This window comes from Pelophylax lessonae (genome assembly GCF_965119305.1).
Source record: "Pelophylax lessonae genome assembly, chromosome: 9".
NCBI classification, from domain to species: Eukaryota; Metazoa; Chordata; class Amphibia; order Anura; family Ranidae; genus Pelophylax; species Pelophylax lessonae.
The window spans coordinates 97,814,053-97,834,135 of record NC_138776.1 but is presented as its reverse complement, the minus strand read 5'-3'; the positions used below and the strand labels follow the sequence as shown (position 1 = coordinate 97,834,135).

The window sequence follows — 20,083 nt, the reverse complement described above, 5'->3', positions numbered from 1 at the left end:
CACAAACACTTCTTAATTGACGGTTGTCACATCCCAGCACCTGGAGCACTGTGAAGGGATTAATAAGAATCCACCAAGCACAATTTTGATTGCATGCTATTGCCTGGACTTTTAAAACACTACTTGGAGCACATTTATATATTTATATTTTTATATATTCTTATGTGATTTTTGTATGGAATTCTTTATATATCTATTTATTGGTTCACTGATCCACACCTTTGTGGATTAATTTACTTTCAGAAGCACAAACACTTCTGTATTGAAATTGCACTGGTATGCACTTTTCTTTGCTAATTGCACCAATAGTAGATCATATATATATTTGTAGCAATTTTTAATCACATATATTACACTTTAAATCACTTATTAATTTTTATAACACGTGATATATTAAGATTACCAGCGCCTTTTTACCTATGATATATACCAATAATAAAGAGTCCTCTTTGTTTCAGCAGAAAGGAGGATTGATGCTCATGCTAGTGTTTTTTATATCCACATGACTCCCTATATCCTATGGAATATAGATTACTATCTGAAGCATCAGTAGTTTACACTGGTGCTTAGATTTAATGACACGTGCTCTACCTTTTAAAAATCACATGTTAAAAATTGTATTTAGAATTCTCAATGAAGGGATTATGGTATTCCCTAATTTATGATGAAACTCTTCTTTGTACATTTAATCTTTGATACATATGCATGTCAGCAGTTCTGACTACACTTGCCGCATGCTTGTTCTGGGTAATGACCCTGAAAGTATTAAATCGGATCATTGCCGTCAGATTGACCTTCCCTCCTCTTCACCCCTTCCTCCCTTCCTCTGCACACTTTTTTATATGTTTATTTTGGGAAAAGACTTCCAGCCACTCCCTGCAATGCATGTCACTCGCCTATGTGAATGACATGAACTGGGATATGCAAGTCACATATCCTAGGAGGCATAGTCTTTTATTCACAAAGAGGAGGGGGGCAAGCCTAGCAGCACAACCTTAGCATTCCTAGCTGCAGCCATATTGAGCAAGGGCAGATGATTTATGTAGCATTTACTTCCTGGAATCCATCTGCCCTTAGCTTAGGCATGCAGGTAGTGGGCATGCTTAGCTGAGAAAACCCCTGCTCCACTCCAGATGAAATAAAAAAAATAAATAAATAAAAACGCCCTTGACGCCTAGGCCAGAAACCATCTAAAGAAATGTAAAAAAAAATGTAAACGAGTACATTTTATATACCTTACTATCTATTTACTATTAAAAATAGTTATTGTTGATTGAGTTTAGTTATGCTGTCATGTACCCAACATAGTGGATGTGCGGGTCAGTTTTTGGCCCCCTGCACACAGGCGTAACAAGCTCAGTAAGTTAGTAAATTATGACGCCTATGTACAAGGGGCCTTTCTGTAAACGGATAAAAAAAAAGATAAATTGCTAACAAAAACCCGTGCATGCTTACTTACCATGATCAAACAAATGTGCATTGTGTTCTGCTTGCTTTAAAACTATAACAATAAACAGGTAAAAAAAACTGAATAAAATTAATACAGTGTAAATGCAACAGCTATAAGCATCTGATCATCTAATCCCCAAAATCTTTAAAAGAGATGTTTTATATCTTATCCATTTTTTTTTCTTCCTCACATTAGAGAACTGAGAAGACATGTCAGTCTTATTTTCATATCGAATATTCAGAATGGACAATGTACAGCTATCCCTCTGGATTATGAGTCTCGGGTTTGTATCTGCTGGTTGTTAAAAAAAAAATATATATATAATATATATTTCAGTTTTTTTGTTTTTGGTAGGGATTCCTTGTGGCATGTTGAGATGTACTCAGTGGTTCATGTTTGCTTATCAGATGCTGCTGCTGTGTAAGTGTTTGTCCCAAATGAAGCCATCGTCTCTGGTGAAGAAAATGCAGTCACTTCCAGAAAATGAGGCAAAGACATTCCTGGACTTGGATCAGGAGGTATTTTATAGTTCTCATATATCCCTAGTAGGGGAAGCTGTAATTTCTGATGGAGAATAATGGGAGATGGAACCTGTTTACAGATATCATATGTCATTAGGATATTACAGTGAAGATGTACTATGTCTATGCTGGCAAAAGTGTTTTAAAAAGTGTAACTGAACAATCCTTTTGCTGCAAAAATTTGCACTATCTTGGTTCTATTAGATATGCAGTTGACATGGTTGTGTTAGATATGCAGTTAACATGGTGCGACACATGATCAACTATGATAGCCATTTGAGGGTTGAGAGCTGACATCCGCACACAGGAAACTGTAAGGTATGGCCAGAGGCATGCCACGAGTGTGGCATATATTGCACATGTGTTGGTAAGCAGAATGTTAAGCGTTTTCTGATTAAGGATTCCATAACATTTCTAACTGGAGCATTCTTTTGGGAAATGGTTAAATTAGTAGGTTTAGTTTGGAAGACCCTACACGCTGGATGAATATATCTGACAAAAGCTAAATCTTTTTTTAAATTGTTACTGTTCATCACTCTTATCCTGCCCGGGCCTTACAAAAAACCTATTCATTTTTCTCATTTTCCAAAGATACTGAATCCTCTATGCTTCAATGTACAAAACCAAATAAGACTTAACAAGAGTAGTAGGAGTTGTTTAACTTGCCTTATTATATTTCAGAGACTGTACAATAGTTGAGCCCCTTAGGTGTGAAAAATACAATGACCATTACAAGTCCCAAGCATTTGAACTTTACCTCTTATGATATTGAAATTAAGTTTTCATTATTGTCTATTGAGGGTCAAATGATAGTCTATGACATGTGGGATACACTGCCACCTACAGAAGGTTTGGACACTGGCAAACAAAAATCATTAGGCCAGCCCCCCAAAACCCCTCTTCAAATCATCATGTCTCTTTTTTGCTAGTGTTCTAGGAAGCTAGATGCCTTTTCCTCAGCTTTGCGAAGGATAACTGATTGATTTTTTTTTTTTCTACAAATGTTTCTTTTTTTCTTCAGTTAAAATTTTATTGTAGGTGTTTTATCTTTAATAACTTCAATCAAGACTTTAAATACACTGCTTGAGCTATTCTCTTCATAACCGCTCTGTGTCAGCTCATGTTTGGCACTGTTTGGAGTCCATGCCTGAACCCTGCTGGGCTACCCTGGGCTCTGCCAGTGGTGTTTCTCAGGACTTTGGGTACTGTGTTGGCTGCAGAGCTCTCTCGAAGTTGAGGGCCGTGGCACAGTTTAGGCTGTGACTCTAAAAACTCGGTGAATAAGCTAGACTTTAAGCTCTTCCAGTGGTGCTGTTCAGACATTTTGTACTGCGTCAATTAGCTCCAGAGTGTTGTCTCAATGTCCACAGCTATGATGAAGCCTATGGCATGACTCGTGAAGCTCATTTTCTAGTAAAGCTTTAGGGCTTATATTTATGGCTATTTCCTTAGCGCTACTTTGGCATACACTTACAGCAACTCACCAGAATAGTAATGGTGTGGTTACTTCACCTGTGCCTCTCCCTCAGTGGTCTCTGCCAATGGCGCTTTCCAGGCATTGTGTCATTTGTTGTGCCTGTTAGCCACAGAGCATTTTATCTCAAAGGTCAGAGCTGTGACACAATTTTTAGTGTAAACCAATCTCTGAACGCTTATTCATTACTGTAGCCTTAAGACTTACCTGTATAGGTATTTCCTCAGCACAGCTTTAGAAGCCCTAAACACAACCCAAATCATTAGTATTTGATTGCACATCCACATATATGAATTGTTTTTTATGCATTTAAAACTATTTATAGAGATAAGCGCACCTGTTTTATTAATATTTATTAGGTTCTGTGTTCAGACAAGGTTTTGTGTTGTTCTTCTGGGTGGTCTAAGCATGAGTTTATCCTCATATCATTCAAGAAAGAAATTTCATAAGCATTACAAATCTTATTTTAAATTTTTTCACGATTTATTTCAGGCATATTATTTGACTTTTAGTCTTTTACATTTGGTCAATGATGCAAGCAGCTCAGATGAACCTCTTTCCTTTCAGAGAGTAAGTGCATTCTTCTCTGCAAAATACTCCTATTTTCTTTAACAATAGTGACTGTAAAGAAATATCCAAGCAGGAAATGTATAGATGCCAGTCTTTTTTTTATAGTTCAATTTTTTTTTTTTTTTTTTTTTTTTGAGGCATGTGCAATGAAATATTGTGTACATTGTATGATAAAAAAGCACCAATATTGGATATGATTTTAGAAAAACTAAACACAAATGCGACAAGCAAGAAACATACAATCCGCAGCAACCAAACAGGTTTTTGGTTGGAGATGCCAATCTTTAGGAGACCCTGTCATCAGATCCTACATTTCATTTGAATGATTGTAGTATTGGATAATTTATACTCATGTTTCCACATTTTTTTTCTTTAGAATGATTTGACCTTTTAAAAATCGCAGTGGTGTGTATGTTTCTTCTGGATCTGAGACTTCTGGGAGTGTCAGATCCTCTTGGTGTGCCAGCCTTATCTGCTGCTTTTGCTGTCCCTCTCCTGCTCCTATTTCACTGCTGTGTGACTGCCTGTAAAGCCGGCCATAGCCTGATTGAAATTTGGCCGGTTCAGCAGGAAATAGCCAAATTTTGATCCATCTATGGTGAGGCTGGTTGTGCTGAAGTTGATCTCTCAATCGACCTCCATACAACCAGCCTGTTGTTTTTTTTTTTTTCATTCATTGTATTCTGATGACTGGTAATTCCCCATCAACTAATTCCCCATCAGCGAGCAATATACTTTCCTTCAATCTGTGGTTGTAGGAAAGAGAATTGCATAATGTATGGCTTGCCTCAAGTATCCTGTTTATGAATGGGTACACACATACATAGTTTTATTTTTTTCAACCAGTGGTTTGGACATAAAGACCGATCCTGCATCAACACAAGCTATGTTGATGCAGGGATCTCTCCCGCTGAGACATTGTTTTCTGACAAAATACACTGTTCACCGCTTGCAGCCATTGGCTGCGAGTGCTGATTGAATGCTGGTTTTCCAGCATGGCTGTTTTACAGAAGCCGGTGGTTACTCATGGACCAAAAGCTGGCTGGTTCCGGCTTATTTTTGGCCTGTGTGTACCAGTATTTACACTCTGGCTGACAGTAGGAATGTGTATTGCCGGTGGAAGCAGTAAGGGCTAATTCACACACAACGGAAATGTTTTCTAGTTGTCCTTGTGGTTATATGCGTTTTTACACTGCACTGTGTGTATTCAGCCTAAAAGACCATACTTATAGTTCATGTAGCCACTGCCATCAGATCCAATGTGGTTGCAGTCTGCTCTATTTTAACCACAAGGGAAGACTTTCAAACACATTAAATAATTATGCAAGCTAAATTTGCAATTTTCTTTAAAGGAGGATCTGGGAGCAAGGTTTCTTTTTTACTTTTTATTTTTAAGTAAAATGTTTTGAATGCTGAAGCATTTTTATACATTTTCTTTTGTGACATTAGTACATTTTCCCACTTTTTTAGGGCCTCCTTCACACAAGTGCTGATGCTTGCAGATATATATATATATATATATATATATATAGTACCTAGATCACCATGGAGCTGCATACAGGCAGCGCCTGTGTAGGGTAATGGAGACACAGTGGCTGTACAGACTCAAGCATGCATCTTTAAGTCCTTGCTGTGCTGGGATGGATACATGGCTCCCAAACACAGTGTGCATTCGGGACCAGCACTGCATGCCTGTCAAACTCAGATAAAGGATGTGTGGGTGTGACTGTACAGCCGCTGCTTCTTCATTGCTCTACATAGGCTGTCTGCACGCAGCTCCATGAGACCACAGCTCTTGCATTCTGTGGGCCTGAACACCCATTTAATCACCCCTTACAAGGTAATGAAGCCAGATCAATCAAGCACTTCTAAAAAAATTATTTATCTTTATTTTGGAGTTTTGCGTTTTTCTAGTTGTACTGAAATCTTTCACCCTTGCTGTCTGACTTTTTGTAGGCTTTATGGGAACATCTAGTTTCCATTTGGTTTGACTAAACACCCTGGCCCTGCATTAATTAGTAAGAGGGGGTAGGGGGGTGACATCAGCTACCCAAAGGAAAGAGTAGATTAAAGGAAAGCATTGTGTTGAGGAATAGAACAAAGAAAAGTGAAAAGGATAAAGGTCTCCTTAAAACGAAGTTCCGGCTGTTTTATTTTTTTATTTAGATAAAAGTACCCCTGGAATAGTCACTGCATGGGCTTTTTAATATTTAACTATCTTCTAAACTTCTCTGATTTGTTTTTGTGCAGCATTTAAAACTTTTTTAATGTACTGTAGAGTGTGGGCATCTGAAGCCGCTGTGTCTCACTTCCGGGATTCTGTGCATATCGCTGCCATGCATCGCGTCATTTCCTATTTGGAAATAGCCTGATGCTACCAGCCGGCGATGCCCATTGCCTCCTGGGATTGATGACACACATCTCCCAGGACGCAATGCAAAGCCGGAAGTGACGTCCGGGGGCCGCGGCCGCAGAAGGAGGAAGTAGAACAAACTATCCTCTAAAATAAGGTAACGGATCCAAAAAAAAATATTATAGCCCATTTCTTTTTTTCAAAACATATCACTGCTGAAATCAGTAAAGTTCAAAATGTGGGTGGAACTCCGCTTTAAGGGTGCCAAACCTAAACTGTTCATAGATGTATAGTAATTTGGCTGGTTCATCAAGGACCTGATTAATTTTTATCCATGTATGGGCACTAGTTGAACAGAATTTGATTACCAAATGACATCTGTACAACTGCCCTGCTGGAAAATTTCCTCTTGTTCATTGCTGCAGGCATTCTCATTCTGCTGCGTTAATCAGTGTATTCTGATGGCAAAGAACTCAGCTAGCATATTCAGATTGGTAATGGCAACCACCTTTTGATCTTACAGTAAAAGTTAGCTTTAAACTTAGCTTTGACTTATAGCCAGGTCCCCTGATGTGTTCCAGGAAGCATTTATAACAACAACATTTATAGAAGAATCATCGGCCGCCTTATTTTTCTCAACGCAGCAATATATATTAGAATTGTTATTTTTGCATTAACAGCTAGTGTGTTTAAAATATTAATCGCTTGCATATTTTGTTTGCAGAAATACCTCGTGAAATTATGCACTGAGTTAGAGAAGCACATAAAGAGTGATATTCGCGAAGATGCAAGGTTTTTCTACAGAACAAAGGTACTTTTTATTTGCTCAGAGCATATAGCTGTGATGAAAACACAACACTGCTACTTGTTTTGAACACAATAGTGCTTAACAAAATTTTTTTTGTGATCAGTGGATATATTTTTGTTGTACTGGTGCAATATTATACTGTACGTAGTATAATAAAATGTGTGTACCCCTTTATGTTCACTTTAGTTTATAGTAGTAGTAAAAATTATTATTATCTTAGACCAGCGTTTCTCAACTCCGGTCCTCAGGGCACACTAACAGGCCAGAGTTTAAGTATTACCTTGGGGAGATGCAGACTAGAATACTGCAATCACTGAGCAGCAAATTATATCACCTGTGATGTATTTCAGTTTTCTTGCAAACCTGGCCTGTTAGTGTGCCCTGAGGACTGGAGTTGAGAAACACTGTCTTAGACTATAGTGAAAGGCAACAGCAATTAGAGGGAATAAAAATAATTATTCTGTAGCACAAGTGGTGAGAAAAAAAACCTAGAGCCACAATATGGAAAGTGGAAAAATGTATGTAATGGAATATGTCATTAATTATATAACCGTACATAGGCAGTTCTTTTTATATAGTCCATGCAATGTCCATAAGTAACCAGAGAAATATGAAGGCTGATTACCAAGTACTCTATTCCAGGGCTAGGCAACCTTAAAGAGGTGGATATCTACCTGAACAACATGAAAGAAATCAAAGATCACCGGGCAGTGTCACTTTCTCGCACCTGATTTAAACCCCTAATTGCCATACTACTGTGTCGCTATTGCGTGTATTGCACGGCAATCATGGGTTCGCTTTTCAGAGTAGCAGCAGTGCATGCTGCACTTGTGAATGAGCCCTTAGTCGCATTCTGCAGCAGTACTCTTGGGGCTTGTTCATTCGTAAAGTTGGAGCTGGGTAAAACCTTGTGTTTGAGTTTACTGCCCCCAGTTCCTACCACCTCTAGCTGCTGAGGCAGGAACCAAAGATGTACGCATTCCACAGCAGGAATTAAACCCCCTGTTGCTTTTGGTGGGTGCTACCACCTGCTAATTGCAACCCATTCAAGTAAATGGAACCACTCTGCAAGCTCCTCACAACGGCATGCTTCTGCAGGGTCAAGGGGGTTAAAGCAGTTAGTGAGAAAGCAACACACTGCTGCCTGCTTTAACCCCTTTAAATAAATATATATATACGTGTATATATACCCACGCTAATGGATGTGGTAAGAATTAATAAACAACGTGAAATATGCTATAGGTGAGGTTGCTGCTCCTTTAAAATGTGTAGTGCCTTAAATCATATCTATGTGTAAAAAGGGTGCTCCCACTATTAAAACCTATTATGTGTAAACGGTAGCATAAACTCATATATTTACACACCATATCAAAGTTCAAAAATGGAAGTCAGAATCAGTAAAAATCCATCATATTGGTGAAAAAGATTGCAGTTCCATCATAATTAAAGTGCTGAGGTGCCAAATGCTGTAAACAAAATTGGTGCAGTCCGTGCTCCCCTCTTGTGTGCCCACTCACTCACCAGCTGCCATAGACTCCCAGAACAGAAGTCATGTGCGCTTTGCAAAACATCTCAGATTCTGGGATTAGTAGTCCTCTAACGGAGCTCCTTTTGTGGGTGTTGATTTCCTTCTCGTATAGTATAATGCCAAAAGAGAGGAGGAATATATAGCATAATTTTGTTTATTAAAATGATACTAAAAACACAATATTGCACTCACTCTTGTACAAGGTAAAATTTGCATAAAAACTGGGAACTTTAAGTACGCCGCCACTTGCGTGTCACCAGTCGAATCCGGCGTCGCCACCCGCAGTCATCTGACGTGTTTCGTCCCTCCCTCAGGACGTTATCAAAGGCTATCACCTGCACCAATTTTGTTTACAGCATTTGGCACATCAGCACTTTAATTATGATGGCACTGCAATGATTTTCCCCAATATTATGAACTTTTATTGATTTTGACTTCTATTTTTGAGCTTTGATATTGTGTGTGTATGTATATGTATATATAAGTTTATGCTACCGTTTACACATATTAGGTTTTCATAGTGGGAGCGCCCTTTTTACACACATATATGCTTTAACCCCTTGTTTGCTGTACTGCACATGGTTGAAGGGCACTTGCAGAGTGGCCTCATTCCCTTGAATGGGTCATGCTCACCAACCATGACAGGGTGTATAACTCCTGCTGCAGCTGCGACATGTGTACACCCCTGGCCACTGCAGCTAAAGGGGGTGGTAAAAAAAATCTTACGAAGAATTCGTAAAAACACGTGATGTGTTATCAAATCATATAAGGTAATGATACAATGCAAATCAATCCAAATAAAATAAATAAATAAGTCCATTGTGACCATCCCCAACACCAAAATAAGTGCTTCTAAATGCTCATGTCTTCTGATTCCTTTACCGCAAATGCACAAAAGGTAGTTCCCAAATCACCAGAGGTGTTAGACCCCTTTTTACAGAATATTGGAAAACCATATTGTTCCTCAGATAACACCACTCCAGAAATCCCTCGGGAAAAGGCTAGGATGTAGGAATAGACTTCACAGGATACATGGAGAAGTACTTCATAGTGTAGTGGGTTTATTTAGTACTAAAAACAATTACACAAAAAAGGTTGCCCTTACATGTATCAGTGCCTGTGTCCCGGCACTAGATGTTTGCAGCATGTGCAGATAGACCTGTCAGTCTGGTGCTGGCGTGCGTTTCACGCCTTGCTCTTAATGGTAGGCCTGGTGGGTAGTCACATGGAACCCAGAAGTGACGATAATCCCCAATTACACTTTAAAATGTAGATAGACGCATAGAAACTTCCTCCAAGGCTCTAGAGAAAAGGCAGAGCACTGCGCTGATCCAGGTCTTAACACAGGGCAAGCTGTTACAGATATCCATACCATGAAAACACTCTCCATACACGCAGGGGAACTATTAATGTGCAGATATTCAGGTGGCAACTATAGCTCGTACACAACCAGATAGTGGTTGATGGTGAAGTATATCTAAGGTGCTTCATTAAATTTGCTGTTTTCTTTCAGGTAAAAGATCTAGTGGCCAGAATACATGGCAGATGGCAAGAACTACTGCTTTACTCTCGACCAAGTCAGGTACAGTAAATGTCTGATTTTTTTTTTTTTTTGACAGGCTTGATAACTTCTCTAAAACACAAGTGCAGCGCAATCATATCTAATTACAATAAATTCCACAAATGGAATACTATCAATGAAAATGGCACCAGTCCATGAAGTTTCATATACAAAGCAGACTTCAATCAATGAAGGTTGCATTTAGAAGATTCCACAAACTGAATGAAACGTTATAAAATAAATTGGCACCAGTCTAATTTAACAGAGCAGTCTTCAATCAGTTTAAGTTGCAGTCAGATAAAGAAGGGATTCCCCAGTGTGTAAGTAGGGTGCCGATATCCATGCATATGATGATTACTATAGTGCTCCTGTGGTCCCATTACCAAAGCATTATCTGCCTCTCACCTCCAGACCCCAGACCCTGCTGGGTCAGACCGCATATAAGAAATCAAATCGCTCCGATCTTCCTTCACTCTAGATGGCTATTCTGAACCTCTACCTCGAGAGATATATAGCTAGATGTATGTATATCTATGTGTGCAAGGGAAGGAAGCAAACCTCTAGTGCTCTCCGTAAAATGCACTTACATTAGAACAAATGTTAAAAGCACACAGCAAACAGGGTGTACAGCTGCAACACTGGTGTACCAAGATTGCCGCGGGTCACATGGTTTCCCCCGTAGGCAGGGGTGAGCGCGTCTCCATGGCGCCCAGCGACGTGGCTTCCGGAGCATAGACAGCCTTGTGAATGAAGGCCGGCTGCGGGAGGAGGAGCGTATCTTTGTGGTATTCAGTGACGCTGCTTCTGGAGCATAGGCGGAGCTGTGCGAATAAAAGCCGGGTTCTGTTTTTGTTTCCCATCCCTGCTGATGACGTAACGTAATAAAAAATTTACATTTTACGGAGAGCACTAGATGTTTGCTTCCTTCTCTTGTGTGTGTGTGTGTGTGTGTGTGTGTATGTGTGTGTGTGTGTGTGTGTGTATGTGTGTATATGTGTGTGTGTTTGTATATATATATATATATATATATATAATATCTATCTCGAGAAAGAGGTCCAGAATAGCCATCTAGAGTGAAGGAAGATTGGAGCGATTTGATTTCTTATATGCGGTCTGACCCTGCAGGGTCTGGGTCTGGAGGTGAGAGGCAGATAATGCTTTGGTGATGGGACCATGGGCGCGCACTATAGTAATCATCATGCATGGATATCGGCTCCCTACTTACACACTGGGGAATCCCTCCTTCATCTGACTGCAATGTATACTGATTGAAGTCTGCTCTGTTATATTAGACTGGTGCTAATTTATTTTATAGCGTTTCATTCAGGTTGTGGAGTCTTCTGACTACAACCTTCATTGATTGATGTCTGCTTTTGTATATCAAACTTCATAGACTTGTGCTATTTTTATCGATAGTATTTCATTTGTGGAATTTATTGTAATTAGATATGATTGCGCTGCACTTGTGTTTTTGATTGGTTTAGAGGCTTTATGTGATTGTCCTCTAGTGTTCAGCCAGCAATCTTACTGCAATTTGCTTTTGAGTTCAGCGCTGAGTATACATCTGGAAAAATCGGTTGTTGGTTGGAATTGACTTTTAGAGAGTACATGGCACAGAGAAACATATGACTTAGAAGCCACTGAGGGAAGACTCCAATTCATAGGGCTCGTTCCAAGTTAAACTCTTTCATTGCCAGAGTCATTTTTGCTTTTTTTGCACATATGGCTAAAAGATTTTTGTTTGAAGATTTGTTTAACCCAACCCCTACCCCCAACAATATATATTTTCTTAAAGCAGAGACCCTAAAGAATAAAATGGTGGTAGTTCTAAACTTTTATGTCAAACAATATTAGCGCAGCAGTTTTAGTCCCGAATTTTCAGTAAAAAATACAGTAAATTTTACCCAGAACAGAAGGTGAGTGGGGATCGTAACACGTGGTGCGCAGAGTGGACGCAATATTTTGGGGGAAGGGGAACAGGGACCAGAGAGAGTAGACTAAGCAGCAGAGGATCAGCAGAGCTGGGGGACCAGAGCAGGAGCAACTAGCAACTTCACTCATGGGATGCAATATAGCGGGATGTGAGCAGGGACCAGAGAGAAAAGAGGATAAGCAGAGCTGGGGTTTCTACTGAGTGGGGTGTCAGCAGAGCTGGGGGTAGTACTGAGCAAGGGGATCTGCTAAATGGTGGTGCTACTGAGCTGGGGTTAAAACAAATTTGAAAATTAATGCGCACACATACACAGGGCTATTGCCAAGCTTCATTAAAGCTTCAAAACCGCATCGTTGAAGCATCAAAAAAATATGTTTAAGCAAATGTAACAAAGCCCTAAAGTTCACTGTTTGGCTAATTTATATTACTTTATTTACATATAATTATATGCTTTGTTTTAATACAGGGTAAACTTCATGAATATTGGAAGCCAGTGTGTGACAGCTCAAGCCCTCCAAGTTCACAGGAAAGTGTTGATGAAGCATCCCTGGAGAAAGAGATAAACATGTCCGAATAAAATGATGCATGAAGCACTATATTCCTATACCAGAATCTAATTGGGTTGTCCATGCTCAGTTTAACTGTATATGTCTTCCATTATTACCATAGACTTTATATGAAGGAGTTATACGATAACAAAGCAGCATAGTGCATCAATAAGGTAACCGACTACCTATAGGGAATTAAAACTAGGAATTGGAGTTGATTTAATAAGGGTTTTCAAAGTGGCAATGATTCTCACGGCAATCAGATTTCAGCAGTTATATTTGCTTTATTGTGCAGTCTTTTGAAGGTTTAGGCTACATTCGCATAAGTGGCTAGCTGCAGCCGCCTTGCCTGTACACTTAATGATAGGTGGCCACAGCTGATCGATTAATAGCTGTGCCAACAGCCACAAATAGCTGTGGCTGCCGCCAAACTGTCAAAAAAAAGTGTATGTTCTCGGTGGCCGCTGCAAAGTCGCTCACAGGTGACAAAAACCGCAGCAGACAGTGGAAGATTCCTGCCTTTGCTATTCACATTGGGCCAAACAGCTTGTGGGAATGTAAACTTAGAATTCAATTACTCTAGGAAGCCTTAGTCCTATGCAATATTCCAGTAAACGATAGAACATTCTAAACACTGTGCAAAATTAACTGCCTGAGCCATGTCGGCAAAAAAGCATTTATAGCAGGTAAAACCTACTAACCATCGCATGGTTGGTAATACGAACTTTAAGTAACACAGCCTTTACATTTTTATCTTTTGAAAAATGACTCTTGGAAGTGACCCTTAAAGCAAACCTGTAGCTGGATCCAGTGTAGAGCCAACTCATGAGCCTGCATGTAGTGTTCAAAGTTCTAGAGGTTCCCAAAATCAGGGGCATGCTAATATCTGTTTCCTATCACCGTTCAGTTTGATAGGGCAGTTACGAGGGGGTGGGTCCAAAAGCGAACTTCAGTTAGAAAGTTCATATTTGTGTAACACTAAAGAATCCTGCTATCGCTTAAAATAGGTAATGTACAGCAGTGGAAACTGCTGATTATTTATTTCTAAAGTTTATTTTGCTAGGTAAATATAAAGTTTTTTTTTTTGTACAGAAAGTTTATGGGGAAAAATTGTGCTTTGTGGAATAGGATTCTGGGAGAGTTAAAGCAGTATTAAACCCAAAAGCAACATTTGGTATGTTGCAGCTTTCCAATTAGATGTGATGGCTGTATTCTTTTCATTTTGTAGGGCCAGTTCACACCATAGAAACGCAGTCTGGATGCCTTCCTAATGCTTTTCTGCATGCACTCTTGATGCATTTTTGGTTCATTTTCGATGCAGTCCAGTGCATTTCTTCCCCCTTTTTTTTAACCCTAAATAAGGACGTGCAATCCAATGCGTTTTACAGCGGTCCAGTGCAGGAAAAATGCAGCATGTTCTCCTTTTTTTTAATTTACTGGAACACCCAGAACTGCAAGCACTGGTGTGAACTATGCTGCTGAAAACCATATAACCTATTTTCCATGTGTTTTTGATGCAGAAAAAATTACACTGGACTGCACGTGGTGTGAACTAGCCCTTAGGCTTTTTTACTTCTATTTTTTTTCTACTGATCTGGCCAGTAAGTATGTTTTACACAAGGTCAAGCTCTACAGCAGAATGTATCAGTTTACATGGATGAAACAAACCCTTAAACACTGGCAGGGGTGATTTTAAAATGATCAGTTTTTATTCTTCATGCAAAACCTTTATTGCAAAAGGGGAAAAAAACACGGTTTGCTGTAGCTGATTATAAAGTGTGAGCTGGAATTAGTTCTTCTAAATCTGCTAATACATTTAATACTACCCTCCCAGACTGACAATGCTGCGGTCTGCTTTGCCTCTTGTGCTCATTCCCAGAGTCGTGTCACTAATACAGGAGGTGTGTTACTGGGCAGATCACCAGATAAAAACAGAGGAGAAAAGGCCAAAGAAAAGAAACTAAAGCAGCCACCACATCTAATGATAGGGAAGCTGCAATATATGACATTTTGGCTTTGGGTTTAATACTGCTTTAAGGGCTTAGAGAGTGTTTCTAAACTATAGTCATCTGGCATAATTTTAATTCAATTTAATTTTACTCCAGGTATCCTATTGTATACTTGCATTGGTCCAGCTTAGATAAACACAAGTATGCATATCTCATACCTGATGGACCACTGTGGAAGCTAAATATCACTGTAGTTACTGCATTGAACACACCCTGCTCTGAGCATCTGCCCTACTGCACACTGAATACAATGGTCCCTCGCACAGCACTGCTGCCATTATATCAAGGCCTTTTTTTCTCTCTAATAAATACAAAACGTTTTCATTGGATGAAGTGGTGGTGAGAGGTGGTGACGTTACAATCTCCACAATCTTAGACAAAGACAAAAATTTGATGTATATTGGGGTCAAAAAGCAGCTTTTCAGGCACTAGTATTGGCACCCGTTGGGAGACATTTATAGAACTTAAGGTGGGTACATACTTTGAGAAAATTGGGCGAACAATCGTCCACTTTTCCTCGATGTTTCATAGCAAGTTGAAACAGAAGATGAGAATAATGTTACAAAGTTCTCATACAACAAATGCTTTTTTTTTTGTTTATTATTACTGATCATGCGCAGCCTTTGGTATCTGATTTTTTTTTTCTTTGTATGAAAACCGTACACATTAAACGTGTTAATTCTGTTCACGTATGAGAGAACTTTTGCAGTTTCTCCCTTCGGAAATTTTCATTTGCAAAGTCTGAATCCGATGTCGAAAGTTGTGTACACACTTTACAAAAATTAAACTGAATTTTTCTTCTGATTTTCTCAGTGTGTACCCAGCAATTCCTGCGTCTCATATTTTCATAAAAGGTGTCATTTTTTTAAAACCCAAATTAATGTTTTTGAAGTAATAGCTAAATTCATGATACAATCAATTACATAGCCTGAAAGTGTTTTTATAAAAGCTCTTGTATGTTTTGACACCACTTTGTCACCAGTGCAGGTGTATTCATCATTCACACTTGTGGTAATCATTCCACCTGTCATTCTGCGTATACAGCTGGAAAATAGGAACTGCTAGCAGCCTAGGAACGTCACTTATGCTTGCCATACACTACGAAAAATCGGCCGAAATTCTGTCATTTGGACAGTTTTTTTGTTTTTCTGCCAGTAAATGAGCACGAATCGGTAATCGTTGTGACGTTTTTGAGCCGAAAAAAACGAAGGACAAGTTTGGAGATTTTCTGCCGAACGAACGATAAATTGAAAGGTTAAGGTATTTCTCGTCCAAACTGTTTGGACCAGGTATATGTGAAAAAACAAACAAAAAAACTGATTCATTGAACGATTATTCGGTCATTACATGATGGCATGATTGCACTCACGGCCAAGTGTTCATTTTTTGTATAGTGTATGACCAGCATTAGACTAGGGAATGTTGACACTTGTGCAGAGATCTGCATTATTTTGGCACTAGAAAAATGCAGATCAATGCAAGAGCACACAGAAAACCTTTGTTTTTTTTTGTCCTATTTACCCTTAAATGCAGCCTTTGGGTGGGGTGTGGGGTGGAAATCTGCAACAGGTCTACAATTGTTTGTCCCGCAGCTCACCTGCAATTTTGTTCTTGTTTGTGTTTTTATGAACTATCAACTGCAACCTTACAACCTTAAAAAAAAAAAAAAAAAAAAGTTAACAGTGCTGTGCTCATTAAAAGTGCAAGGCACAGCCAGCAAAAAAGCACAATCTTTCACACTGTGTCATAATGGGAGCTTGCATTCCTGCTAACAGTTTTGTGTGGGGGATTTACACGCACCACGTGTCATGCATAGGGCAGCCCATTCACTTCAAAGAGCTGCGCTGTGTGCGTTTGTTGCCCAAAAGAAGCTCCTGCACCTTTTTGGGTGACCAGCTTCATCCATTTTTGAGGCGCTGTGTTTTGCCATGATTGCAGCACAATTGTGTTGCGTGACAATCACAGCAAAATTGCACTGCGTTTGGGGTGCCATTTAGAATGAATAGCACCCAAACACGCATTGCAAGTTTTGTGCTGATTGCCATGCAATTTGGAATGCAAAATTCCAAATCGTGAAGTGTGAATGAAGCCTTCTAAAGTTTGTTCCTTTTGTAGAATTCAGAAAAATCATATCTTAACGGTTTGTTTTCTACTTAACCACTTTACAATTTTCTAGATTGTAGACTTTGTATAAACTCTGTAAGGACCATCTTTTTGTTTGTATATTTTTTTCCGTTTGAATATTTATAATTAAGCTTTGTATAAGAGTTTGCAGTCGCTCATATGCTTGTATATTGGTTATTTTATATAAAAAAAATATATAAAAATACATTGTTTTTGTTGTTCTATTATTATTTTAGTTGTATATTAAAAATGGAATCGTGGGATTGATAGGTCACATACTATGTTTGGCAATATGCTTAGGAAGTACACTGTAAAGTACACTTTGAGAGTCTTTACTGCATTCATGGTTAAATACACAGGAAAAATTCCCCTTGATTTGGGATTTTATAGGCACACAGATATGAATGCAATAATTTATGCAAGAATTATATAGTTTATTAACGTGACAAACATATAAGTGTAAAAAGGCATAAAAACATTACAGGCATTATATAATCATCAAGAATATGACCATAACCATGGGATGACAGGAACCAATACCCAATATATTTCGGAAAGTCAATTTCCTTCTTCAGGGGAGGTTCAAACAATGGGAAGTGTTATGGTTTGTCTTGTGATAGATGTAAAGCCTGTAGGGTAGCTAAAGACAAAGCTGGTTCACCGCAGATGTGGATTCACTATCATGAGCAGATATGTCTCATAGGTCAGAACAAGACCACTATATTGGAAGTAAAACGTAGGATAATTTTGTATGCAAGCCCTCCGTCTCCAAAGCAGTGTGGCCACCTGAAGTCCCAAAGAAAGGCCAAAGCGCCAGGAGGCTGACCGTGTGGACCAACTGTACAATAATGAAATAGCGGACACCACATCTAGGGATCAGCCAGCACAGTTCAAAGGGTATGGGGGTTAAAGAACAAGAGTAAAATATCCTGCATACAGCCTAAAAAAATATGTTGGCCTAAATATGTAAGATTTAAATGATCTGTATAGCCAAAACTTTGTTTGTTTTGGATAGAATAGGTAAGGGTTAAAAGCCCTATCAGGTTATTTTTGCTATTTGCCCCATTGGGAAATGTCCCTATTCTACCCTAACATGCATGAGAGTAAATCTCCTTTAAAAGGAAAGAGAATTCCTATCCTAAACAGCAGTTAAGACATTTAGCCACACCCCCTGCTCTGGTGACAACTTGTAAAATTGTCACCATGACAAATAGAGGGAAGAATCTTTCCAGTGGGGACAACAGCAACAAAATATTGAGGGAGGTCTAACCCTTGCACACTTAAAAAAAAAAAAAAAAAAAAAAAAAACAGCATTCGAGGAAAATCCATAAAGCTGCCACAAAACGTTTCAGGAGCGCTGGTAAACTCCGCTTTTTTTTTTTTTGTTTGTACCTACAGGTAAGCCTATAAAGCTTACCTTGTAGATACAGTAAATCCTAACCGTGCACCATATATGCGATATGTGTAGCAGCCAGCGCTCTCAATTGCGCACTATGCTTTCAACAGACAGCATGCCGTCCATTGATAGAGCTGTGCTGTGGCCGTGACCTCCGTTATCACGGCTCAGCCTTTAAAACCGCCGAAACCTGCAAACCCAGACCGGGTGAAGATGGATTCCCGTTCAGTGGTGACGATGCCCCACTGGAGGGCTCTGTTTGTAGGTAAGTCAAAATAAGTTTAGGTAAGCATGTCATAATTTTTACTACCGCTTTAATCCTATTGCGCCAAATTCATGAAGCATGTGTGACACTTCTGGTTATGATTTTGAATTGTGCGACTAATTCAGCCATTTCTAAAATGCGCCATTTTGCATTGTGGTGCAATAATTGCTTAAAATTAAAAAGAAAATACCAACAGTTCGTATCTTATGAAAGTGGAGCTAATTAACCCGTTGGTGCCGGCCGCGCACAATAATGCAGCCTCTAGGCGGTTGGGCCTTGATGCCAAGTGGCTGCATATTTGCGTGAGTTGGTGGTATACAGCTGTGCCGAGAGCGCACTTCTGGCACAGTAATGGAAAGCTCGCGGTCGATGCTTGCTCTCCTAAGCTTTCTGATCGTGTGACCGCCAATTACGGTGGTCACATGATCCTAAACCAAGTCCTGCCTCCTGGTATCCTAAACCTTGGAAAAAGGGCCGGGAGGCACCAGCTCAAAGGGGTAATATCAATACTCTGTGTACAGAGAGAAACCCTGGCTCAGACAGATTTTGCAAAAGTGTCTCATATGCACTCTAAAAGTGGTACAGCATGCGCCAAATTCAGGTACAGGTTCTAGATACGTGAATTTGGTGCACGCAAGACACTTGCAAAATCTGTGTACCAATCCTAATTAAAGGGATTGCCTTTACAGGTGAAAAAATGCAAATGCACAATTCAAAAGTGCAAGTATTTTTTTGTAACTCAAAAATAAAAATAACTGGGGTTGCACTGCTCTGTATGTGTAAAATTTCTAAAAATACCAAATACATAAAATGTACCCGAAAGCTGTGAATCTGTGATATACTTCCTGTAGTGAGTAATACCACAACTCCATTTCAAAAACCCCAAAAAATAATCTAGCACCAATGTATATGAAAGAAAATTTAAACAACGCACAGTGGTGTGATGGTTAGTACTTTTGCCTAGCAGCAAAAGGGTCGCTGGTTTGAATCCCAACCACGACACTACCTGCCTGGAGTTTGCAGGTTCTTCCTGTGCCTGCTTGGGTTTCCTCCGGGTGCTCCGGTTTCCACCCACACTCCAAAGACATGCTGGTAGGTTAATTGGCTCCTGTCTAAATTGGCCCTGGTATGTGTATGTATGAATGTTCGTTAGGGACTTTAGATTGTAAGCTCCTTGAGAGTAGGGACTGATGTGAATGTACAATATATATATATATATATATATATATATATATATATATATAGCGTTGTGTAAATTGACGGCGCTATACAAGTACCTGAAATAAAATAAGTAATGCCACAATAGTGCTTCAACTGCTTATTAGCAAGCAACAATATGCATGTATGAGAAACTATACATATCCTTTTACATTCATTCAAGATATTGACCACAACTCCAGTGCTCCACTGCAAACAAATCAGGGTGTGCTCCACCTCAATGTAACCTAGACTCTCACCCCCAAATTTTGGAACCATATAGGAATATAAGTCTAATATACCCCTCTCTTGGGGTAGATGGTGGGCTTGATGTCACTTTCAGGAT

General features: G+C 39.3%; 1 protein-coding gene across 2 annotated transcripts in view; it reads left to right on the top strand.

The window, feature by feature from the left end:
• The window catches only part of SLF2 (SMC5-SMC6 complex localization factor 2), an 82,468-nt gene extending 69,478 nt beyond the window's left edge, over positions 1–12,990 (top strand). For both annotated transcript variants that reach the window (XM_082269129.1, XM_082269128.1), the window contains exons 15-20: positions 1,646–1,733; positions 1,858–1,968; positions 3,938–4,015; positions 7,093–7,179; positions 10,218–10,286; positions 12,665–12,990. In XM_082269129.1, the coding sequence (XP_082125255.1) occupies positions 1,646–1,733; positions 1,858–1,968; positions 3,938–4,015; positions 7,093–7,179; positions 10,218–10,286; positions 12,665–12,775 (544 nt within the window). In that variant the 3' untranslated portion in view covers positions 12,776–12,990. The remainder of the gene's footprint in view (positions 1–1,645; positions 1,734–1,857; positions 1,969–3,937; positions 4,016–7,092; positions 7,180–10,217; positions 10,287–12,664) is intronic.
• The last annotated feature ends 7,093 nt before the right edge of the window (positions 12,991–20,083 follow it).